This window comes from Nycticebus coucang, chromosome 16 (assembly GCF_027406575.1).
Source record: "Nycticebus coucang isolate mNycCou1 chromosome 16, mNycCou1.pri, whole genome shotgun sequence".
Taxonomy (NCBI): domain Eukaryota; kingdom Metazoa; phylum Chordata; class Mammalia; order Primates; family Lorisidae; genus Nycticebus; species Nycticebus coucang.
Genome location: NC_069795.1, coordinates 60687705 through 60713637, shown reverse-complemented (window position 1 = coordinate 60713637; position 25933 = coordinate 60687705). Strand labels below are relative to the sequence as shown.

The 25933-nt window shown below is 40.4% G+C and overlaps 2 protein-coding genes across 12 annotated transcripts in view; both read right to left on the bottom strand.

Annotated features, from left to right (window-relative positions):
* PHLDB2 (pleckstrin homology like domain family B member 2) overlaps positions 1-8700 on the bottom strand; it is a 234988-nt gene extending 226288 nt beyond the window's left edge. For 5 of the 10 annotated variants that reach the window (XM_053565833.1, XM_053565835.1, XM_053565832.1 and 2 more), the window contains exons 1-2: positions 8484-8700; positions 4363-4431 (exon numbers count right to left, since the gene is read on the bottom strand). The gene's annotated coding sequence lies outside the window, so the exon portion shown is untranslated. The remainder of the gene's footprint in view (positions 1-4362; positions 4432-8483) is intronic. The other 5 variants (XM_053565836.1, XM_053565839.1, XM_053565834.1 and 2 more) reach the window with 1 other exon arrangement.
* Positions 8701-12285: 3585 nt separating this feature from the next.
* Positions 12286-25933, bottom strand: part of PLCXD2 (phosphatidylinositol specific phospholipase C X domain containing 2) — a 61462-nt gene continuing 47814 nt past the window's right edge. Inside the window, exons 3-5 of one of the 2 annotated variants that reach the window (XR_008374979.1) lie at positions 25479-25720; positions 17414-18374; positions 17308-17323 (exon numbers count right to left, since the gene is read on the bottom strand). Coding sequence is in view for 1 of the 2 variants with exons in the window: in XM_053565791.1 (XP_053421766.1) it covers positions 18215-18374; positions 25479-25720 (402 nt within the window). In the remaining variant the exon portion in view is untranslated. Of the gene's footprint in view, positions 18375-25478; positions 25721-25933 lie in introns of both variants that reach the window. The other variant, XM_053565791.1, reaches the window with a different exon arrangement.

The window sequence follows — 25933 nt, the reverse complement described above, 5'->3', positions numbered from 1 at the left end:
TCAAGAAGCTATGGTGTGCACACTGACTGTAGAACTCACAAAGGGGCCAGCTGGTACTTGGTCATTATCATCAGAGAATGTATGAGATTGTCCCTTGTTTCAGTTATCTTGCCTGCTTTTTTGTTGTTGTAGCTGTTGTTGATTTTTTTTTTAACTTGATGGTAATTCACTGAGGCATTGATATATGTGTTTGAGCTTAGTTTGACATTGATATGATTGTTAGAATCATTATGGCCTACTCTGAGGCTCTGGCCTCATTGAGAGAAAATATGTGATTGAATCATGAGACTATCTTCTTCCTCTCTTGCCTTAATTGAATGTATATGGTGGCCAACTCAAAGATACCTTTTGGTGAATGTTTGTTTAATGGATCCTAAAAAGTGAATGTATGGATCGCTTGAGCTCAAGAGTTCAAGACCAGCCTGAGAAAGAGCAAGACCAAATAGGAAAAATTAGTTGGGCATTGTGAGGGGCACTTGTAGTCCTCCAGCTACTCAGGAGGCTGAGACAAGAGGATCATTCAAACCCAGGAGTTTGAGGTTGCTATGAGCTATGAGGCCACAGCAAACTACCCAGGGCAATAAAGTGTGACTTTGTCTCGAAAGAAAGAAAGGAAGAAGGAAGGGAGGGAGGGAGGAAGGAAGGAAGGAAGGAAGGAGAGAAGAGAAAGAAAGAAAGAAAGAAAGAAAGAAAGAAAGAAAGAAAGAAAGAAAGAAAGAAAGAAAGAAAGAAAGAAAGAAAGAAAGAGAGGTGAGTGTAATCAATGTGGTTGTGAACACTGTCAACTAAAATTATTTGTTGTGTTACCTGTTAACCTAATACTTCTCCCTGAGAGACTACCTAAGAAGTTAAGTTGTGATTAAAAACAGAGTGAAAACTGAGAAGCAGGAGCATCCAGTAAGATTTTTCTTGTATATGACGGAAAGTCACTCGAAGACTCTACTAGGAAACCAGGCAATTATTACTCAATTCATGGCATTACCCCCTTCCCCAGAAAATTATCAGATATCACCTGGTGATGATTATTAATGTTCTTCTCCCACTCTTATATTTAAAAAGGATAAAAACAGGCAGCAAAGTGATGTAGCCTCTAACTGCTATTGAGACATAAGACCACAGATGGCCAATTTCTTTCAGTGCTTTTCTTGCTGGACCAGAGGTTCTTTGCCATCACTTGTGAGCGTGGTTCCTCAGGGCTTCAGAGCAACCTGGGCAGGGGTCTGGGCAGGTAAAGTCACAGACTGTGGGCTATGAAGCTACCACACTTCCTTTACTGCAATGTCAGCCACACCTAGGTTCTTTTGAACAGTACTGCCGGGGCTGTCTTCTCTCATGTACTGTCACAGGGAGTAAGCATTATTCTTCCCTTTTCATATGGAGAAGTACAGCAGAGAGAAATAAAATCTCCCCAGAGGTAAAAAAAAAAAAAAAAAAAATTATTCTTGAAAAGGAACATGTAATCATGCCAGTCATCTTGATGGCCATTAATTTCTCCAGACTTTAAGAGGGAAATGGGCCTCTCTCCAAAGAAAACTGCCCTTTCAGTCCAGAGCCTTGGGGGAAGATCTTTGATGCATTCTCACTTCCTTGATGTGTATTCTCTTTGTTACAAATAGCCTTTCATGAAGCTTACAAGAAGGGACATGAGCACAGATACCCAATTAGCAACAACCTGAGTGAGGAACCCTGGGTGGGGCAGCTGGGCGAGCTAGTGTTTTGTGTAGTGCAGAGGAAGTGTGGATCTGTCCCTCACTCTTCCACTGTTTGCTTAAAGTGTCATCTGCTCCCCTTCCTCCAAACACACACAGTTCCTTCTGACTCACTACCATGTTTCTGTAACCTTGGGCATGGCTCATCACCTTTAAGGGCTTCTGTTTATTCGTAAAGACAGAATAATTGTCCTGAGTGCCTGCTCCCTGGAGCTTGTATTAGTAACACACAGGTGAGGCAAAGCTGAATGCTGGTGCCAGGGTTGCAGACGGACAAGAAAACTTCTATGTGTTTCCCTGTGTTCTCCCAGCCAAGTGTACTCTTTGTGCAGCAAAGATCTCCAGCCCCTCCAATTGATGCCATCTTCAATGTCACATCTCTTGAGCAGTTTTTCATTCCTCCCAGTTTACAGAAGAGATAGGGACAGCTACCCTAGAAAGATTAAAATCATTTCTGCATTTTCCTTAAAGAACTTTTTGATCTCACAGTCTCTCATAGAAAACAGAATATTGGAGCTACAGGAAATATTAAAGACGATAGACTCCCAACCCCTTGACTCCATTTTGAAAATGTGAAAATTGAGGCCCACAGTGCTGATGTGACTTGCACAGATGTTTGATAGGCAGCTGGTAACAGGAGAATGAAACAGAATCCAAATCTGCCATCCACTGGGCCACTCTGTCAGGGGATGGCAGAGAGCAGGTAGACCATCAGTGCACGCCGGGGGCTAACACTTCAGTTCTATCCTTAGTCTTCTTCAGCAATTCCAAACTCTTCTTATTTAAAATCACTTTCTCCACTAATTCTTAGTTCACCTACCAATTTGTTATCACCAACAAATATTTAGTGAATACCCATAATCTTCAGATACTGTGTAATGATGAAAAGTACACATACACACACATACACACACACACATAGAGGACTCTAAGGAGGCTGTGGTTTGGCCCACTTGGTAAATTTAAAACCTTATCTTTGATGAGTGACAAATTATGTAATCCTGTTTTTAAAAAAGTGTCTAACACACTTCAGGGAAGGAGTATACGACTGTTGCTGAACTGAGGTTAGCCCATCAGTAAATGCTTGTGGTCATTCAGGGTAAACATGCAAATGAGTGAGGAACTTAAATGGAATCACCAGCAAGAAGTCACGAAATCGTCACAAGCTCACCAGCAAAGACAACAGTAAGTCAGGACGAGGATACTTCTGGTGGACTATTTTGTGTTTAATTTGTTGAATATCAAGTTACTGATACAACTATATTCTATAACAATACCTCTTATGAAAAAGGAGAATATTCATTTTGCAAAGAGAAGCAATACAAGATGAATTTAGGTAGAGAAGAGTCATGTTCTAGGAAGGCTTGCCATTGGCTCTTGCCTGTCTTCAGGATTCCTAACTGAAATCAGGGGAACATCTCCCTTGAATTGGAGAGGTAAAAACTTATGTTTGAAATCAAGAGAACATCTCCTTTGAATTGGAGGCGTAAGGTACTGGCTGCCCTTGAGTGATGGGCAAGTCTGTCATCTGCTTAGTCGCTGCAATGTCTTTTGGTTGGTCTCTGGGTTTTCTCTCCCTTTGCAGACTGCTCATGTACTAACCACAAGCTGTAAACTGTTTACCTTGAGAGACCTAATGAGATCACCACAAAGTAGGCCCCGTGGATGAAAGCCATCAATCCACGGCAATGCACATGCACTTCAGCCAAATGCACTATATGAGGCTTATCTTAAGACATGAATCCCTTGAAAACATCAGCCCAGCGATGACAAAAAAGAATCTGCCAACTTAGAGTTCTCTGTAGAAAGTATTTTTGATATTGTTTTGGCTTTAGAAAACATAGTGGACTTTGTGGGGGTCACTTCAGTGCACGGTGAAACTGCAAATTCAAACTGAAACGTGTCCTCAAAATACAGAGGTCTTATGTGAAAAAAATTCATTTTCATTTTACTTTCCGGGAACCCTTCCAAGGCAGGGTGATTTGCCAGCTTTTTGTGACCTTCAGTTCCTTTACTGCTCCCATGGGCAACATGACCTTGGAATTGTAGAGAGGAGGAGGATGATTTTCAAGCTGGCATGGGGCAGGGGCAGGGGCAGAAGTTTCATTCTTTCTATTTTCTCATTGCTTCAAACAATGAATTCTTCTGCACCAAGAGCCTTAGACAGAACCTCTGAGATCACAGAAATGAGGACAAAGGTAGAATGGGGATGCACATTATCACTAAAGCAAGGTTGTGGTCAACAAAACTGTCACATGGGATGGAGAGTCAGGCAGCCAGCCAGAGGCAATTCCCAGGAAAGCTTTAGGGATAGGAAAATAATCTCCTCCAGACACAGCACTGATATTGGGCTCCCTGACCCCTCCAAATATCTTAGGACTGAAATAGAATTCACAGGGTACAAGAATTCCTTCTGTTAATTATAGCTGGTTTCTACAGAGTTTGAATCTACACTCATAATAGATCCTCAATTTGTAAAAGGACTAACTTACGTTCCCTACCATTTGGCGACTGACTCAAAGGACATTCATCTGGTTATAGGATTAACACAAGAGGGTTTGTGTTTATCAAGAAACACTGTGGGAGCTGTAGCCCTTACATATGTATACTGTTCTGCAGGCACACAAAAGATTAGAAGATGGTGATTTCTTACCTTTCTCTTAGCAAGAATTCCTTGATAATTTTATTTTGTTCATGGTACATGGGCTTGAAAGATTTTTGCCTTTAAGACAGAATTTATTAAGTAACAGTTAGCATCTTTATTTTTATTATTCTATGAAAATTTAATTAGAATAACAGGATTATCACACTGACCAGGTAGAATTCTAGCTAAAAGCAAGGCAATTGATGCTTGAGTGGATCCCTACAGCCCAAGAAGGGGTGGTGTAGTCATTCGACATTTTTAATTTTGCAAATAGCTGTGGGCCTCATTCTTACCATTTATAGGCCTTAGGAATCCAGAGAAATGCTTGCGTATTAGGGAAAAAAAGAACAAAGAATTTGGAATCCCAAGACCTAAGGGATTTGTTGGCTGAGTGAGACTGAGAAGGGCACTCATCTGTGCTGGGTCTCAGATTCCTCATCAGAAAGGCTATCACCCCCAAATAGTACTTATCTTACAAGGATGTGATGAAGATTAAATAAAACTATTGACATGCTGTACAGTTTTGAAACACTTAGCTTTCTCAAAGACTAAAATTTCACTGCAGAAATAAAGTTTTAAAAAATGTTGGTGTGATAAATAAAATATTTGTTTCTTTCACATTGCATTAAAATCGATCAAGCCCCCCCCACAACAACCAAAGAATTGTTTATAAACCAGGAAATAAGAACAATTCTGAAGCTTTCACACCTTCAGAAAGGAATCAAAAGGCTGACCTACTACTGACCTGTAGGCAATTGTTATCGTGTGTATGTATGTGTGTGTGTGAGCGTGTGCACACGTATGTGTGTATGTGTGTTCTGTGGTTGCTTTCCAAGAGGAAAGAAAAGCCACGGTGGTGTTGAGTTTTATGCTGTACAGGGTTTAGAACACTTCAGGTATTAGATGTTAGTTGAGGTTATTTGTGTCTGTGGAATAGAAAGGTGCAGAGATCTAGCCTAAACATTAACTGGTTTACTTAGGAAATATGTAGGAGCGAGAAGACTCCAGTGACTGGTACCTCTAGAAAAATCCCTTTTGCTCCCTGCCTGTGTTTGCCTTTACCTCCCCTCCAAGAGGCGGGATAGACAGGGAGGGGGGATAGACAAATATTCTAAATAATTTGCAAAGGACTCTTTACATTTGGGCACTTACAACGTGAGCAGTGTAGACACGGTTGAGTATGCGTCCCAGAACAGAATGTTAAAGACATGGGCTTTAGAGTCAGACATGCCTCAACTCAAATTTCACCTCATCTTAGTAGATCTGTGCCATGGGCAATTTGCATAGTTTGGTTATGAAAATTAATTTTTTAAAAAAGTGTAGATAATAAGGCAATAGTTCATTTCTTGCTCATAATAAGTACTTATGAAGGTAAAATATTGCTGTGTGTTTTAGAATCAATTTCTTTCTTTCTCCTGGTGTTTTAGTTAATAGAAATGATAGCATGTGATGCAGCTCATGTGGGGTCAGTTATCTAGGAAGGAGTGGACATGGTGGGTGATGCAATCCCTGTTTGTCATGCCTTTGCTGTTGTACTCTGAAGGTATGTATGAGGTGTGCCAGTAAAACCCTTTGTTTAAACGTGTTTAGCCAGCCACATTTCATGATGGCATTTATTTATCTTGATCACATAAGTGCTCAGGGATTGTGGCTACTTTGGAATTTATTTTAGACAGCAAGTGGAATTCTCAGGGTACTTATAAACAAAAGTGAAGCCAGGGGCAGGGGTGAAAAGGAAGGCCCCTTCCTGCACGTTACTTATTTACCAGCAAGCCATGTGGACCTCAGGCCAACATGGTCTCTTTGGGTTGCCCATGGCTGGAGTCTTGGTATGATGGATATTGATGGTTCTTCTTGCTTGGATTTAGATGAGTGGATATTAGCTGAGGTGAGAGGCAATAGTAATTAAATTCTGGAGTTCCTGGGGAAGGACTGGGATAGGGTCATTTCTTTCTCTGGAATTAGTTCAGGTGTTAGATGTTAGTTGAGTCTATTTGTTTCTATGGAATAGAAAGGTGCAGAGATATAGCCTAAAAATTAACTGGTTTATGTAGGAGCGAGAAGACGCCAGTGACTGGCACCCTTAGAAAAATCCCTTTTGCTCCCTGCTTGTGTTTCCCTTTACCTCTCCTCCAAGAAGGTCTAGTCTAATTGAATGCTGGCCTTTTGCTTGTTGTGGGATCCACCTGGCCTCAGGCCTGGCATATTCAAGGGTTGGTGGAGAACCTCTGACTGTGAAGTCAGCCTTGCTTACCTGGGTGACCTCCCAATTTTGCTTCTCCCTGTGCTCAACTCCATGACCTCATGGAAAAAGCACTGGGTTGGCAACAAGGCAGAGCTGTGTAGAATCCTGTCTCAGACTCTTGACTAATTTGGACCCTTTTAATTGACTTCTGTATTCTAGCCTCCTAACATGTAAAAGCAATAACAATGGCTATTCTACTGTAGTCAGTCTCAAGATAATCTCCCTCTACCTACTCTCCAATATACATGAAATGGAAAGAAAAGCTGGGTATACCCTCAGGGACGTCCAGTGTGCTTAGGCCTTGAGACAGATGCTTCCCATAAGGACAGATCGAATGTGTGTATCTGTCCCTAAGGCAGGCTACAGTGTTGTGGGTGAGTGTGGCCAATGCATTTGAGACTCTTTGCCTTCCTCAAAACCACCTCCATCTACAAACTTGCTCTGGATACCCACCAGACCCACAGTTACCATTTTACAGGACTTAATATTGTCACAGAAATATATCAATTTTCCATAATTCTCCAGAACATTCTTGGTAAGTAGTCAAAGATTTACCCAAAGTCACACATAGGTTTGTGTCCACAATGGCCTCTACTCTTGCATCTAGTTAACCGCCTCAGCTGCTAAAAATTCAGGCCACCAACCTTACCTGAGGACAGTCACTTCAGTTCTATAAATGGTTGACAAAAATAGAGTCAAACATTACCTTGTCCAATATATGGCCCAACCCCTTTGCTAAAGGGAGTTCAGAAAAATGGGGTCTCCATATCACCAGGCTTCTAGTCAATAATCAAGAGAGCCAAAAACTATTGCACAGTCCTGACAAGTGTATGTAGTAATAATATGACAATAGTGCTGGAATTAGAGGAGTTATGGACCTAAAAAATGGATTATGTTCATTAAAAATAACATATTTCCAGAATATATAGACTTGAAAGGGAAAAATTCCAAGGATTTTTTTGTGATTGCTTTGTAACCTTACTTTCCCTCAAGAACCATTTAACCACTTGTTCTATAGCTAGTCTGTCTTTCCCTGCAGACCTCCAATGACAGCCACAGTCTCGGAAGCTGCAGCTCTTGTTTCTGAGGTCAGCTCAGGTATCAGCCTTGTGTATGAATCTTACTCCTATTTCTCTTTTACTGAGCTTAGAGAGACCTTGTGACATTTACTACTCTGGGTAAGATAAAACATTACTTAAAAACTTTCTCTGGTAGAAGACAATATAGACTATAGCTTCAGACAAAGGTTCCTTCTATATTTCCTGTGTCTATTCCATAAAGTTTCAGTCAGGAAAAGGCTGTGGTGGTCTTCTGTGCAAGGTAGGAAACAGCCTTGCCTCAGTAAATGATTGACCTGGCTGCCCAGTCTGATAAGCTTAGGTAAATAGGCTTGATTCTGCTCCAGTAATTTCAGGACTTTTAACTCTCTAGCTTCCAAAGAAGAAAAATGCACTTAACTCCCTCAAATGATAGGCTGACTGCCCTCTGAATGAATAGTGTGTTCTTCAGAATTATATGCACACACTGGTGTATCTTGAAAGTGGAAAAAATTCATACAAGCAAAATTCAGGAACAAAATCATGTTTGTGGAGCCATCACTAATGGAAAAATACATTACCAATATAACTTGTTATAATGAAAGATTTTTTAAAAAAGCCTTCTAAATTTTTGAAATGTGTACAGGAACAACAAGAGAAGATGGAAAAGAAGCAGAGATTGCTTTGCAGAAGATGGACAATGATTGAATTCTCCCGACACACACCGCCACCTACTACCTCGCCTTCAGCAGACCATTGTCAGAGACACTTTGGTTATGAACAAGGCTATGCAGATTTCTTGTTTCGTAATCTTGAGAGAAGGATCCATGAGCAGACAGATCACTTACCTTGATTGCTTTTCAATCCCAGCTCTACTCTCAGCTTCCTTCCTGCCTCAGCTGTTAAGAGTTTACAGCTGTCCCAGTACCTGCTGAAGAGTTTGGGATGCTGGGAAGAAGCATCAACACAGGTTTCTAATTTTCCCCAAGCATGAAAGTGAGGTGTTCCCCTCCATTTCTTTCCTGCTCTCTCTGGTCCCTGCAGACAGTGGTCACTGGCAGCAACGTGCCTGCAGCCAGGTATGTTGACAGATGTGAAGGAGGGAGTTTATACTGGTCTCAGCTGCCTGGTCTAGCCAATCATTACACAGCAGGACAGGCTCCTAGTCCTGCTCAAATCCAACCAGAGAGCAGGGTGACAAAATCAGATAGCAGGACCATAGGGGGCAGAAAGCACAGTCTGATTGCTACTGGTTACCTAGAAAAGTGATTACCTTGTAATTGGATCTGGGAAGTGGATAAGAGGCTCTGAGAATAATTTATACATGGGAGGAGAGTTTTACCCCCTTATATTTTAGCAAACTTGGAAGGGAATTTGGAGATCACATTACCGAATCTGTCATTTAATAATGGACTTTCTTCTTTTGAATTCTTGTATGGTGACACTCATCTGGCAGTTCTTTGAATAAATACATCTCTCAGTGATTGAGAGTGCATTACATGTTGTTGGTGGGAGAAGCTTTTGCAAAAGGCAGCTACTGTCATCTTCTGGATCCCCTTACAATTCATGGAGGCCCTAAAAAGGAGACCCCATGGGCCTGGATTGAGCAATCACCTAGTGAAGATTAAGGCAGGAAAGTGCCCGGGCCAGAAGCAGCCAAGTTCTTAGGTTAAACAAAGAACTTCTTTCAGTGGCCTCCTTTTGCGATAAGAACTTTGCTTTTGGGGCCTTTCTCTATAAGATAAATTTTACTCTTTAGGTGCTTGGCCCCCGTAGATTAAAGCCATCTGCCAGCCTACGGCTTCCTTTAGCATGATGCCACTGGACAGAGGATGATACTTCTGTGTCCCTCTTCCCCACCCATGCTGTCCAAAAACACTGCCCAGCTGTGAAAACACCCTGTTCTGACTAGTGCTTTTGTCCTGCTGGCACTAGTCCAGGCCATCCTGGGTGAGGTTTCAGGCACATGGGCTTTGACCATTGTCCCTCCCTTGCAACCTCCCACTTGCTCTTAGAATGAAAGGTTTCAAGTCTTGAGAATATTATAACAACACTCCTTTGGTCCTAGTGGGCAGATATGCAGAGGGATAAACACAGAGATGTACTGCTGATCAGGAAAATTCCTTTGGAAGAAAACCACAACAAAAATCCAGGATATTCAGGCCATCTTAACCTCAGGGATTCACAGAAAAAGACATCTCTTTCAAAGCTCAAGAAATGGCATCTGGTCTCTGAATTCCATGTTTACCAAGTTTAACCATATATGAGACTGACTCACTCCAAGACTCTGCTTTGCCTAATTTTAAACTGCAGAGAGCATGGACAGAGATTATTAAGCTTGGATTTCTACAGGAGACATGAAGAAAAATTTCTTATGGAAACAAAATGATTTTCAATCTCCAATAGTAGTTTATATATATTTAGGTGGCTAATAAGGAATGTCAGGAGTACCAAACCCACTTTTAGGCCCCCAAATTGAGGTGGAATCAATTGCATTTTTTCAGCCTGAAAAGTATCATATACTTAGGTCATTTCCACAGCTTCTTCACAGTAGACTCTTTAAAAATACCTTAGATAAATTTATTTTGAAAGGAAACTTTATGTCACTATTGAAAACCCAGGACAACTTGCTGTAAAGAAAAGGTACCCACAAAATAAATATAATACAAATGAAATTAAATTTTAGCTAGATACAATGGCCTTTTGGGTTTTGGTTGATAAGTGAGGGGTAGAGAGGTTTCATCACTAAACTGAGACTTTGCTCTTTCCTAATCAGAATTGATAAATCAGTGATATTAATGCTATTTATGAATGTGGCCATCTTCAACGATACATCATCTTGCATACCAGCTGTGGCATGAATTCTACTCTTTGAACAATACATTTTTGGTCCATTAATTCTCCAACTGAGTACACATCAAAATATATATTTGTAGTCACACTTACTGAGATATACCTTAAGATATAAAGACATATAGTCTCCAGGGATCAGGTCCAGAAGTACATACTAATATGAGCACCTCCATATTAGGAAGCTTCCAGAGGTGGGAACCACCAATAGCTAAACCCAAAGGCTATGTCTCTAGCCTTCCTCTAACTCTGTTCTTCTCTTCGCCCAATGACGAACCCCTCACTCACACACCCAAACACAAACCGAATGAACCACCCCGTCTAGGCACCCAGCTGCCTTGATGTTGGACTATAGAGCCCCCGTGAATTTGCCAAAGAGCTTTCACAATCTTTATCAGTGTCCAAATTTATCTGCTTTATCTCTCATTAATTATTTCCTCCTAAGTCATTTACCAATCAACACAAGAGTTTGCATTCAATCATGTTGAAGGGATTGTGATGGGTGCCATTTGGAGGAGGTGGGTGTGAAGTACCTTCTCCTGGTGCGAAGCCTAATAGCTACTATGGAGTATTTACTATGCACCATGCTCCGTGCTAGGATGCTTTCCATACATTTTTTATTTGTTCTTCTGAATATCTCTTCATCTTAGGTATTATTAGCCCTGTATTTTATATATATGTAGAGATGTTAATTTATCTGAGGACACACAGTGAGGTTGCAATGAAGTTGGGACAAAAACTGAGGTTTATGCATTTCTGAAATGCCTATTCTTAGCTTCTGTACTAGTTTATGACCTATTTGCAATAGATAAATTGATCTGTGATTAGATATTAAAGAGTTCATATATAATGTAAGAGCTCCATTGTTATCGAGGCAATATCTCAACCCAAGTAAATGTTCAGAAATGGAGGCAGGCTAGCAGTATCTTTGCAATTGCACTAGGCATGCTAAGTCCAAACATAAGCAAAGCATGGTTGGTCTTAGCCCTCTCTACATCATATGATTTTTATTAAATAACCAAATAGGAACAACTGCAAGTGGTACTTGTTAAAGCCAGTCAGAGGATAGTATGGTAGGTTTACTAAACAAAAACTTAAGTACAAGCAGAAAATTCTGACTATGACTATGTTTTTTAATTTATTAGGGCAACATAAACAGACATATAATTATTCTGAATTACCTGTTCCAACATTTGATGATAGGAAATGAATACTTGCTTTGAATTAATTTGACTTTGCTAAATTTATGCAAAGGACTTTCACCTCAACCCATTATTTTCATAGAGGCTAGAGAAGAATTCACTGAAATCAAGTGGTCTTAGATATTCTTAGATAAAAAGAACTGGAAAATACTGGAATCTTCATTGCAACAGAAACTACAGGTTCACCCTTATTTATTCTTTGCACGCACACAAATACACAATCTCTGTATTGCTGTATTCATGGGCATTCAGTAATCACTCAGATTAATGTGGGCAGAGATGGTGGTCAGGTGAGGATAACATGGATGTCAGTATAGATGTCTGTAAGGCCTATTCTAAGCTTAGTGGAAATAACTGAAGTGCTAAGGATGAAGCTTGGAAAGGGATGTGTGACAAGCCTGTGTACACAGCCTTATCTGTGGATTGCAGGCACGTTTTGCTAATCTCAGTATGTTATAGACTTGCCTGAGAGGGTTTTCACCCAATATTGTGTAACAAGGTATTTTACTGACACTGAGTCTGTAGCTCTTTAACACAAAATGAGAAGTGGACCAAAAACAAAATGTTCATCCAGACAATGGAAAAATGCTCACTGAAGTTTTAGATTTATTATTAGGTTTAAGTCTATTTATGTGCAAATAAAATACAAGAAATCACACCATGTCATTGTATTTATGGAACTGTTTTCACTGATAAAATGAGGTATTCTGGCTTTACAATGTTCTAGGTTGAAGTAAGCAGTTTTATCAAAGGTATAAGACAGAAGACAGAGATAATTGCAATTACTTCCTACAGAGAAAAAAACAAGTGAAATGTGTAGGGACGAGATAATTTAAGCCATAAAATACATTCCACAGTATCAAGCAGCATATATGCAAATTTTAATCCTAACCCCCAAATTGGTATAATTTATTATTATCTTAACTTGGCAAACAACATGCACTGTAGTGTAACGCAAGCAATAGAGGATAAAATGCAATACCTATTACAGCATTTATCAGATTCACATATCATTTGAATTGAACAAGACTTATTTTCACTATGACAATTCCTGTATTTTCTACTTGCTGATCAGTGAGGTTAAGTATTATAGTTGGCATATACGCAACATAAATAATGTATACAATCTGTATTTAATATTTATTAATATCAGGGTATAAATTAGTAAGTATAATAGCAGCAAAGTACCACTATTTCTCAAATATGTTCTAAGGTTTATCATATTGATATTATAGATCCGTGACTGAAGTGTTATTAGCGCTATAAGCTAATAACAAATGTAAAATTGCAAATGTACAAAGCTACCAAAGGCTTATTTGACTTTTCAATGTGCTGTGCTTCTTGTTGGACTGAGAGCTTGTGAGCAAGCCCCTACTATTTGAATTATGTACTGGTCCCAAGTTCTGGGCTCTGATCAGGTGTAGTTCTAATGACTGGGGTGGCGGGAGGACAGAATGATGTATTTGAGAAGAGTAACAAGCAATAACCACTGTAAGAAGAGTGTGCAGGACCTCACCGAGTGCGTGTGCCTTCCCCTGTAATTTTGCTAGCATCCTGTGATTAATAGTAATCAGCAAATATGAAGAAGAGTCAGGAGACTGGAGGAGAAAGTGGTATTCTACGAAGAAGATCAGAAGGAATGACATAGAAAATGGCTCCAGACTATTGATGGCATTTGCCTCCATAAACCATGAAATTGAATTCCCACAAAAGACAAGGGAAATGTTTTCTCTAAACTATTTGGCTTAGAAATGTGTTTGACAGTCCTAAGGACAAGTTTTGTTGAAGATACTACAACACTATATCCACTCAGGATAGAGTTATCTTAGAATATTTTTATAGTGTCTAAGATGATGCTATTTTAAGAATATCAATAGCATTTTCTATCATATTCTTCAGGGTTAGGGCCAGTTCAGAGTTATAGTGCCATTAGCACTATAGTGGAATAGGCTGTATTCTAGGAAGCTGAGGAATACAGTCACTAAGGAGATAGTGGGTCTCTTGGGGGCAGGGAAGAGCTACTCAGTATCATTTGGAATTAAGGGTAAATTTTCAAGCTAACCACTTATTACCTCATCCGTTCACTCCCATGTGTTGCAAAGCAATGTGTGCCTGACAAAGCTACGGGGGTTAATACCAGGGAGCAGTCTGGGGCAGAAGGCCAAGATGTACTGGAGAGTTGGTGCAACTTAAAGGGACTACCAGGTTCTATCCCATACAAAACAAACTTCCTGTCAGTCTGGCTGTCTGATGCTGTCAATTTCTATTTGTTTTACTCTTGGCATAGCAAGATTGTTTGGTATGTAATTGGGAAAGTCTACCTCTCAGGAGGCCATATACATCTTGGAAAATTTCTTTGAACATTACACATTTCATTTTACAGATCACCAAAGGCACCATTCCTGGACAAGTTCTATTACTCTACACTTTAGGGAAATAAACCCAAGTAGCATCCTTCATACACACCACAAGGGGAAGAATGCCACAACCCTGCCTCCCCTGACTATAAGGCATTTAATCTACACACTAGGAACCTTATATTTTGAGGAGCTAGTCAGCCAAGATTTGTAAAACACTCAGCACTAAAGTGGCAGATAGCATCTTCATTACAGAGGAGAGAGAGCAATGGAGCACAGGGTCATTTGCTCAGCTATAGGAGAGGAGCTGCTCCACTGGGCCCCTTCAGCAGCCCACTCTGTTTCCCAGAATTTAACAGAAAAAAAATCTGCAGTCAGACGATAAAGGACATTGCAAAAACTTTAACTGTGGCATAAGCTAAATCTATAAGATGGTCTGATTTCATGTAGACCCTTTGCTTCCAGGAAAAATAAAGAGTTTCATTTCAGCTTTCTAGCTAGATTGGAATATGTGGGTAATGCCTCTTTGGGGAGCACTCTCTGATGACAAGATTCTAAAAGCCAGAGAGAAAATCCTGACACACTACAAAAGTACATTTAATTCCAGAATGTGTATTCCATTGTCTTTTTGGAGTAGAAAATAATTTTTCCCTATTTGAAGAGGAAGTCTTGAAAGAAGAACTGGGATTCTTCAGGTCTATCACTACCTTGAGCTCTTGTGCTTTTCTTTGAGTTGATATAAAATCCTGGGTTTGTTCTGTGCTTCACTGTTCCCAAGAATTCAAGAGTACGCAGTTAGCTCTAAGAAAAATGGCTAAATTGAATTACTATCAAGTCTAATACAAAATATATATAAAAAAATTTTTGGCATGACCCTTTACAGATCAGCCATTAACTTAAAATTTAATCTTTAATAACTTCAATTCCTTATATCAAATCCATCTTGACCTTTCTCTCCAATCCTAAGAATGTCTTCTTACACTCACAAAACTATAGCAGTACCTCTAACAGGTTCAAAGTTCAAGGCTGTAAGCTCTGCTCTAAACTAACTAAAACCTGGGATGGGCCTCTTTGCTACAAAGCCATGGACATGTGTCCGTATCTGAAATGGTCCAGGGGGCCCATGGAAAACTCAGTTACATTTGGAATAAATATGATCACAATTCTGTTAAGCTAAAATCCTCTTTGGCTCAACCAAACAGATTCTTAGCTGATCTTGAAGTTATTCTGGGCATGTGTCAGAGCTTTGTCTTGAAAGGTCCCCAGAACTTGTGAGAATGTGATGAGGATGGGTCACCCTTTTTATTGTTGGCAGTTGCAGAATGAATCATCAACCTAAAGTCTATCTTTCCGCTGTCCCACATGCCTGAGTTCTCTTGTCTGGCCTCAGAATCAAGGAGCAGAAGGCACCCAGCCTTCACAAGATGTTAAGCAACTTTTTCTTGAGAGAGAGAGATTCTGCCAATTCAAGGGTGTTAATTGAGGGAAAATTGTAAATAATCCTCCTCCTACATCCCAGAACTCCAGTGCAGACTTTCACAATGGAACCAAGGTGGGCAACCCGAAGCAGCAGCAGGAGTGGGCACCGGTACTCACCACACAGAGCGGGACCCTGTGCATGCGACCTTGGTACGGTTTCTGCGCGTCTGTGTCATGCTCGGTGACTTTTATCATGCAAACATCGAGGTGCGTGTAAGTGGTACAACCCAAGTGAAGTGCAAACATATATTGAACAACTAAAGGAGAAAAATTGAGTAAACATTTCACAGAACAGTCAGCAGCCCTTGGGTGATACTGGCATCCTGTGTCACTACTTGTCAACACACCTGGCCTTATAGCACCAAGCACCTGGACAAAGCTGAGACTCGAAACAGAGCAGGGTAGGTCGCCTCTCACCTCCTTATATCTTTGCCAAGTCACAAAGGGGTAAAAGAGGGGACATGATCTAGTCCCCAGCAATTGATCGAGAATTAAAAACAAAAACAAAATGAAACAATAACAAAAATAAAATGCTGAGGGCAGCCAGGGGACTTCAGAGCTTGTCACTAGGGTTTAATACCAGAATTGAAGGAAAGTTAAGAGAGTAAGGGACCCACTTTCTTATTCCTATCCAGAGAAGGCCCTACAACATTCAATAGTACTACCCCAGAAGCTTCATTGTAGGAGGGGTTCAGATGCAAGAAAAGGGAAAGTTCAACCATATTTTCCCAGAGTCTTTTGTGTTACAGCTTCCTCAAGCCTCTGGAAGCTAAAAGTCAGGGTTTAAATTACATTACAGAAAGTAAAGGCTGGAAGACCAAGAGTTAGGGTGCGTATGTGCTTTTAGTAGCTCCTCTAGGATACCCCTGTCTGCAGGCAACATGCAAAATCCATCTATGAGCCTCAAAGGATAGGAGTGGGAAACTGCTGGGAAGAATCAGACAATCTATAAATGCAGACATCCGTTCGGGGCTCCATGTTTAAATTTCCTCCTGAAGGATCCCTAAGCTGGCACTTCCTTGGGGATGCTCAGACGGTGCTGAGGAGCATCTGTGTGCACACACACTCATGCCCCGTTTTCTTTCTAGCTCCTTCCTTTTCAACACTCTTCTAGAGGGTCTATCTAAGAGCTAAGAGTTCTTCAGGACCCATTTCATCTTCTGTCCCAGGGAGTGGCTTGGTAGTGGCTCCTCAGTTCCGGACTACATCCATACATATAAACCGTCCCCAGCAGCACTGGGGAGCCAGGGCATCTACAGCAGAGTCAGAGGTCACTCACAGCCCTGAGACGCGTGGTCCTGTTGAGGGGAGGAAGACGGTAAATAGCAGCATCTGTCCTGGGTGGGAAAGTTCAGTAAGCTCCCGTGTGAGTGCTCTTGAGGTAAGAAGCACTGCAGATATTTAATCTACAAATAAATAAATAAATAAGTCAATCAATCAAAACACAAGAGGGCTCTTTATAGATAAGCACCTCTTATCTATTAAAAAAAAAAATTGCGTTTCAAAGCCCTCATGCAGTGGTGATTTGTAGGCTCAAAACAACCTGCAGAAAGGAGAACAATTGAGACAAGGATGGGAAATGTTCCAATACTGGGTATTTCTCACTTGATGACACACAAGTCATCTTAAATGTTCCCGAGGTAGTCTTGTTTTCAAGGAGTGACAGAATGGCTCCAAGCCCACTTGGAGCATCCTCCTTTAATGCCATTGCACCTTCCCATGCATCCCACATCTGCCTCCTGGTAGCCTGGACAAGCTGTCTTCCACTTAGCGTTGTATCCCACAGCACAGACTTGAGTCCTAGGCAGACAACAACAAAATGCAATTCCAAGATCTGGCTTGAAGACTGGGCTCCAAAGAGGACTTTCCCAAAATGATGCAGGTACTTACTTGGTGGCCATTTTGGAAAAAGCTACAAAATTAAATCAAAGAAATCTGGCATGCAACAAACATGCATGTCTATCTCTTGTTGGGCCCCATGCTCAAAAGATCTCCCATCATTGTTCCTTTCACTTATGAGAAAGGGCCGAAAGAAATAGAAAGGAATGAAGGTTTTAAAACTGGGAAACATATTTCTGATACCAAGGGCAGTAAGCACCGTGTATCTGAAAAATGAAGGTGACCAGTTATCAGCACAAGCTATGCAAGAACAGCTTATTCTCTCAGAGAAGAAATGGTGACCTTCACAAATACAAGAGAGAACTAGTGCTTGGCTCCTTCCCTGCTCAGGGCCCCCCAGTTGATGTTAGAGGCACCCCACAGGAAGTCCACACCTGCACCGAGCCATTCTACTGACCAGGAATGCCTTTCTGGGTCAACCTTCTCAATGGCTCAAATGACAACACCCTGAAAGACTATAGGGATCTGGGCAACTTAGGGGACAATGGATACCCCAATGGAACTTGGAGACTATTTCCATGTTCCATTCACTACCAGAAGCCATTGGGAAGTCCTGGCCTTGATCACAAGAAATGGGCTTTCTTCCCTTGGACTTAATTTTTTAAAAAGTCTTATTTGGGAAAAATGCAATAAAAAGCCCTGTAATTTTATCCAAACAGCCCTGTGAGGAAGGAAAAAAAGCCATCCTCCTCTTACTTCACCATCACTGCCAAGGGGCCGTCCTAACGGGAAAGCCTTGAGAACTCTACCCTGGATCAACAAATTCACCATTAAGTTAAATAAAAAATTAAATCAGCATTTAGCCAGAGCTTTGTCCTCCTGTAAGAGGTCGTTCAACTCGATGACAGTCGTGGCAAAGTCCACCAGGTCTACGAAGTCGGACGTGATGATGTTGACACCCATGGCTCCAGGCTTCTGAGTTTTCACCCAGTCCAGGATGGCAGGAAGATTCCTACGCAGAGGAATGTGTTGTGGGAAGAGGAAACAGACAGTAAAGTTTAGAAAGATTCCTCCAGAAATGGAGACCAAACATTTCCATTTATGTAACAAAAGTATGCTAATAGAAGCACAAGCCCCCAGAACTAGGTCTGTTTACCAGTGGTTTCGACCTTCCTCATGCCGCAGTGTATTTTCATTGTTAAAAAGGGGTCACGACCCACATGTTGAGAACCGTTGGTGTAAGCTTTATATCTCCTTCAGGGATGAAATGGTCTCTATTCTATCAGAGAATTATACTTTCTAGGGTTTCATTGCTGAAGGAGAGATTATTTGGTCCAACCACCAAAAGAAATACCACGTCAACAGGATCTTGAAAAATTAAAACCAAGAGCTTCAGTATTGGTGGGGTCTTTAATTTCTTATCATGAACATTTTCAAACATACGACAGCATAGGAGGAATTTGACAGTAAATATATCCACCACCTAGATGCCACCACTAACATTTTACAGTACTTTCTTAGTACTTATGTATCAATCCATCCCTATCCTTTCATCAATTCATCTTAAATGTTTGACATATTCCAACCACAGACATCTAACCTATCTTCTAAGTACTCAGCATGCATATGATTAACTAGGGTTCAAAATTTGTTTTCAGTTTGTTTTTCTTTTGACATAAAGTTCACATTAAACAAAAGGCACAAATCTTAAGGGTATACTTGTTGAGTTTTGACAACTATATATAAATAACCCAAACCCATATCAAGGTATGGAACATTACCAGCACTCTAGAAAGTTCCTGCATGCCCCTTCCCTATCATTTTCTGCCCCAGCCTCCTCCAGGAAAACAACTGATTTTTTTTTTCTATCATGGATTAGATTTGCCTGTTTCAGAACTTCATACATGTATTTGCATGCAAAATGGATTATTTTTTGTGGGCTTTCTTTCACTCAGTACAATGGTTCTGAAGGTCATCCATGGTGTTGCAGTAGTTTTGTTTGTTTTGTTTTTTAATCACTATCAAGTTGTCCACTGTATGAATATAGTGCAGTTTGCCTATCCATTGTCCTGTACCAGCTGTATATACACACAAGCTGTTTCCAGTTTTTTTGATACTATATTTAAGACTATTATGACCATTCTTCCATGAGTCTTTTTGTGGACATTCATTTTCATTTCTCTTGATTAAGTACCAAGGAATGAAATTTTTATATTATAAGTTTGGTTTACATTTAGTTTTATAAGAAACTGCCAGGCCTTTTCCTAAAAAGATTCTTCCATTTTATATTCTCACTAACAAAGTGTGCCAGTTCTATTTGCTTCACTTCCTCCCCCAGATCTGGTGCTATCGGTCTTTCTAATTTTAGCCATTTTAGAGGGTAGGTAGAGATACTTCATAAGGTTTTAATTTGCATTTTTCTGATGACTAATGATGTTGGAAAATTTTTAATGTGCATATTGGTCAATTGTTTATCTTTTTTTGGAAGTCTCTGTTCAATTATTTTACTTTTTTATTTTTATTTTTGGCTCATGAGTTATAGAAGTTTTATTTATATAACTTGGATACAAGTTTTTGGTCAAATATGTTTTAGAAATATTTTCTCCCTGCCTGTGGCCTGTTTATTAATTATATCAGTAACATATTTTGATGAGATGAATTCCTTAATTTTGGCGGAGCTTAATTTACCATTTTTTTCTTTTATGGTTTCTGTGATCTATTACAGAAACTTTTGTCTACTCCCAATTCACAAAGATATTTTCTTATATTTTCTTCTAAAATGGTTTTTGCTTTTATGTTTAGCTCTGAAATCCATCTCAAACTGACTTTTATATGTGGTATAAAATAGAAGTGAAGGTCCACTTTTTCCATATTTTATATAGTTATTCTATCATTATGTGTGGTTTCTTTTCTTTTTTTTTTTTTTACTGTTATTTGCATTTATTTTATGTTGCATCTCTTCCCGTGCCATAAGTTTTTGTTTCTTCAGTTTCTTCTGGGATATCTTTTTCTTCTGTGCTAACTCTTCTTCTGGTTTGGGAACAATCTGTTCCTTTTCAGTCAGGATCATCTCAATGTGGTGGGGGAGCTCATGTATGGGTTAATGCGACCATGAGCTCTGTAAGTTCGGCGACGCATCTTGGGTGCTTTGTTCACTTGGATATGCTCAATGACCAGAGAATCTACATCTAAACCCTTAAGTTCAGCATTACTCTCTGCATTTTTAAGCATATGCAGCAAAAATTCAGCATTCTTTTTGGGCCACCGACCCTGTGTCCAGCCCCACTGTTTGACCTGGGCACACCTACCAACTCCACCATTATAACGTCGGAATGGTACATTGTTTCTTTAAGGTGACATCCTTCAGATACTTGGTGGCTTTTCGTATATGCATACCCTTGATGGCCTGGGCAGTTTCACATGTGTTCTTAAAGTGAACACGAAGATTTGAGCCTCTTGACTTGCATGACTTTGTGGGGTTTTCTGGGTCAAGTGAATAGCGAACCATTTTCACAGATCACCTCAGGCCGCTTAGGGGAAGAGCTATGTGTAGTTTCTTAATAACCCTACTTAATCACTTGTCTTATTTTACGAAATAAAGGCTTCCAATATAACAGCCAGTTGTTTAGTAACGTAATGTGGTAATTTCTGTGTTACTAGTAAGTGTAAAGTACTCTCTCCAGAGAGGAGAGAGCAATAAAGTGTGCTCATAGCTTTCTGTCATGATAAAAACAGTTCACTAAATACTCAATAGGTTGAGACTGCTTTATGGAAAATAGAAACTAGGGTTTGGGAATGGAGATTTTGTAGGAAGGATATGCTCTAGGCCAAAATTGAAAATTAAGTGAAGTTCATTATCTTAACTGATCCTTCCTTTTCTTTTGGTAACATTCTCTTGGGTGCTCATCTTCTCCCTCTTCTCCTGGGAAGATGCCCTCCTTTCTTTCAGCACACATCCTGACGCCTCAGTCTTCTAGACAACCTTTACGGCCTGGGTAGCTCTTTTGTCCTTCTCCTCTTTCTTTTTCTCTTACCATGAGAACTGTCACTGGTCCTGGGTGTCTTCCCTTACTCAGTGGACTCTAGAAGCCATGAGCTAAAACACATCTCACAAATCAATTTCCATTTTTATATTACTACTTGATTATGACTTAATAGGCCACCCTCCCATGGGTACTACCATTTTTAACTGAGATTCTTGAAGATATAATAATGATCTTAACTTATTGAATTTCATTGTCTCAATTTCTCCCTCTATAAAATGGGGGAAAGGGAGGCACCTATGGCTCAAGGAGTAAGGCGCCGGTCCCATATACTGGAGGTGAAGGGTTCAAACCCAGCCCCGGCCAAAAACTGCAAAAAAATAAAAGAAAAAGGAAAGGAAAGAAACAAATAAAATGGGGATAATAGTAGTAATAATAATGATACCTCATACAGACTTTGGGGGAATTAAATAAAATAATACATGTGAAGTGTTTAGAACAGTTGCTAGTCCAGTAAATCTATATAAATATTTGGCACAAGAGAAGGAATCACAAATAGGGGAGTGTTAATGTAAAGATATTTGGGAACTGGGGTTAGAAACCTCCTTAAAGAGGTCGCATCCTGCTGCTTAGGCTACAAAGTGCTGTAGCCTGAGAATGAGGGGCTGCAAATACAGACCTCCCTTAAAGATAGCTGCCCAGGACTGCACAGTGCTCCACACCAAGACAGCCTGCTGCCTTCTAGATTTCTTTTGCAAGTGCCTAGTCAGTGTTTAAGTACGACATCCAGGCGCCATCTGCTGGTCATCATGGGGAAATGAGAACTGGCCACAATTGTGCCAAGTACTGCCAGAGCCAACGGTGGAGCCTTACAGAGAAATGTGGGAGGCATGTGCCTGTGGTCTCCAGTGACAAAGAGGTCGGTGTCAACCTTCCCTGAAGCAAAGTCAGATCACCAGGATTACTTACAAAGAAAGGGAAATGTAGAACCCGCTGTGAAGAAGAGCCACTTTATTTTCTTAACTCCTGGCATTTACCAGGATGAGAGATCTTTGCAAGAGGCTGAACCAGATACTGTAGACAGGCTCTTGAGATGACAGTTCCCTCAAGCTACAAAGCAGCAGGTTAAAAACTTCCCTTTGACCTTGAGGCCCACCTGAGAACAAGGCTGGTCTGCTGTATTTCTAGGTTTCTTTATAAATAGAGATGGCCAAGGTATTTTGTACACGGCACTATGGTAGGCATTTTCAAATTAATAAGACTCTATAATCTCATTAGCTCCACTTAACTGGTATATAAAACCCCCCAAACTCCCACAGTTCAGAGACTTCAGAAAACTTGTTCAAAGCCACCCTGCTGCTAAGGGACTGCATTAGTTTGCTAGGGCTGCCACCTGCAAAATACCATATACTGGGTGGCTGGAATAACAGAAATGTATTCCTAACAGTTCTGGAGGCTGGAAGTCAGGATCAAGATCTGCTGAGAAAACCACCTCTACAAGATCAAGGTGTTGGTGGGCTTGGTTTCTCCTAAGGTTTTCTCTCGTTGGCTTGCAGCCCCCTTCTTACTGTGTCCTCATGGAACTTTTTCCCTGTGCATACAAGTCTCTTGTATCTCTTTGTGTGTTTAAATTTCCTTTTCTTTTAAGGATTCTAATTAGATTGGATTAGGACCCACCTAATGGCCTCATTTTAACTTAATTTCCCCTTTAAAGGCTCTATCCTCAAATAGTCACATTTGGGCCCTTTAAAGGCCCTACCCCAAATAGTCCACTGAAGGTATGGACTTTAACATATGAATTTGGGAGAAGCATAACTCAGCCCATGATAGGGACCCTGTCAATCTTGGGCCTTCTGGTCTCATTCCATGTCCCCGTCTGGAGTTTCACTGATGCCACCTTTCAGCCTCAGGCAAAACTTGCTTTTATTTGATTTTAGTGGGAGTGCTATGAACCTGAGTCTTGGAGAAACCAGCACAGGAATTCAGCCAGGTGGCTGTATGACTTGTGGGGCAATGAACCAAGGTGAATGGGATCTTAGATGCAAAGTTTTCCTAACAGTTGGGGAAGTTAAATCTCTGCTGAGAAAACCACCTGTACATGTGTAAGAAAATATACTTTGTCTTTTTCTTCTTGGTTTGAAGTGATAACCAGTGCGACCCCACCCCCACCGCTCATGGAGCTTATCAGTTAGGACAGGCCCAGAGAAAATGACAGCCACACTCTGCCCTAAACTTTTGGAACAAACTCGAGAGCTGCATTTCCTCCTTGAGGTGATGGGTAGGTCCAGGAATGCATCTGCACCCCTGTGATATTCTTGTGACTAGTTGGGGTGGAGAAATTAAAGTGTCTCTCCATGCTAGGGGACATCTGCTTGCTAACAGTTGGGTAAGGTTCTCCAACATGCCAGGACTCCATGGGTTTGGGCTCATGCCACCATCATTACTAGTAAATTGAGTAAGACTAAAGTTCTAGGAATGTTCAAACATGAAAAGCTTTGTGATGTTGTGGGTTACCAGATGTGACCAGTGGAATCTGACCAGATTCAGGCACTAATACGCAGTATTGAACACCAAAAACGGCAGTGGTCCAGTGATCGCGAGACCAGTGTCTGAGACATTTTGACTCTTATTAGCTCTGTGTGTCTGGGCCACTTAACATCACTGAGTCTAATCTTAAGTGGGGATGATATTGTGCTCTAGACAATGTGCCCTCCTAGCGGCTGCCTAGATTTAAGAATCAAACGAAATCATCTGCAAAAGGGGACTTTAGATTCAGAAAACAGTATACAGATATAACTTATTTTTATTTTTAAATACTCCTCCTGTAATAGTAGAGCTCTGTGCACAGACGAGTGATTTTTAGAGTGTTCACATTGCTTTATAGAAATTTTCATGTTAGTTTTACCCACTGCACTGTGAGTTCCATGAGGGCAGACAGTATATTATTTATCTTGAATCTTTGCATCTAGCTTCTCCTGAGTTCTCAAGGTTTGTTGAATAAATAAATAAATGACATTAATCTACAAGTTTACCAAAATTCTGAGGAAAACGGTATGGATACACAAACATATATAAAAAAATATAGTTTAGAATTCTACATTTCTATCTCTTTCACAGAAATATAATACTAGTTTATAAAATTCTCTTTCCCAACTTCAGGACAATTCAGTCAGGACTTAGTAAAGCCACACAGAAAGAGGCTGCTGGTTCTGCCCATGGTTGCCATTATCAGGAGCTTTTACCAACAAAGAAAAATGCAGGCTCCCTTGATATATAAACTCTGGCTAGGCGAACCTCTCTGAATTCATGTTATTGAAAACCAGAACCAAAACCAAACCAGCACTTATTTTTGGACGACTCTCACTTTTGAATTCTGCTGACTACCTGGAGCTCAGGAACCAAACTGATTATTGTAAACATCTTTTGTGCAAATATATTAGCTTCCTTGGCTTTGATCACAAGGGATACTCTGTTATCCAAAGGTATTTACAATACTTCCTTTATACATTTTCATATACATTTACGTGTATACATAAACACATATATGTGTATGTATACGTGTATATATAAACTGTTCTTTTTCTAAACATCCATCATTCATTGGTGTTCAAGATAAAGAATACCATCTAACACTAAATTACTGGAACTTCTCCTGCCTGATTGATTGCACAGTCAGGCTCAATTCTGTCCTGAGGAAGTATTTGAAGCTGTGGCTTGGTGGGTAACATCCTAAACTGCTTCTTAGGCCTCATGGCCACCATGGGAGCTTTTCAGGAAAGGCTTGAAAAGCCCTCTGTCAACCCCTAGCACCTTGCACAGTGGTCTGTATTTAATGCTTCTTCAGTGAGTACCTGAGCCAACTGCAAATGTGACCATGTGTCAGAGTGAGCAGAAATGGCGTTAGCTCAAAGTGCTTTGCCTTAGAATGTGTAGTTATTGATAAAGTGTGTAGAGATCCTTTGCTAATACAATCCATCTCAAATGAGTATCTTTCTCCAATATGAAGTCTTGTGTTTTTGTTGTTTTCCTAAATTGTCAAACTATGTGGTCTTAAAGCTTTTCATTCAGAACAGAAGGAAGATAAGCTTTTTTAAAACAATGTCTTACACTTGGAAGTGGAAGCAATTTCTTACCTATGAACCAGAGTATTCTTGAGGCCTCCAACCAGGCCTCGGGCGATAGTCTTCACTCTGGGGGTGAGAATTGCCTGGGAGACGTGGAAGGAGCCACGTGGGGCCCGCTCACTCAGAGTGGTCTCCAAGAAGAGGATCAGTTTGTGCACACTTGTGGTATTTGCCCAGGGTGCTGGAATCTTCTTTCCTGGCCACAGGAAGGGGTATTGCTTGTAGAAGGGACAATGATAGAAAATAAGGACCTGAAACATTAAAAGCAGAATAAAAGAAAGCAATTCATGAAAAAGTTGCCTCTTAACTTCTTAGTTTTTCACTGATAGCTGAGAAAACGGCAAACAAATATAATCATATGTGGCGATTCGAGAATTACCATTTCTTTCTTTTTTTTTTGTATTAACTTGGATAGAGTTTGAGAACATTCTTTTTTTTTATTTTTAAATCATAGCTGTGTACGT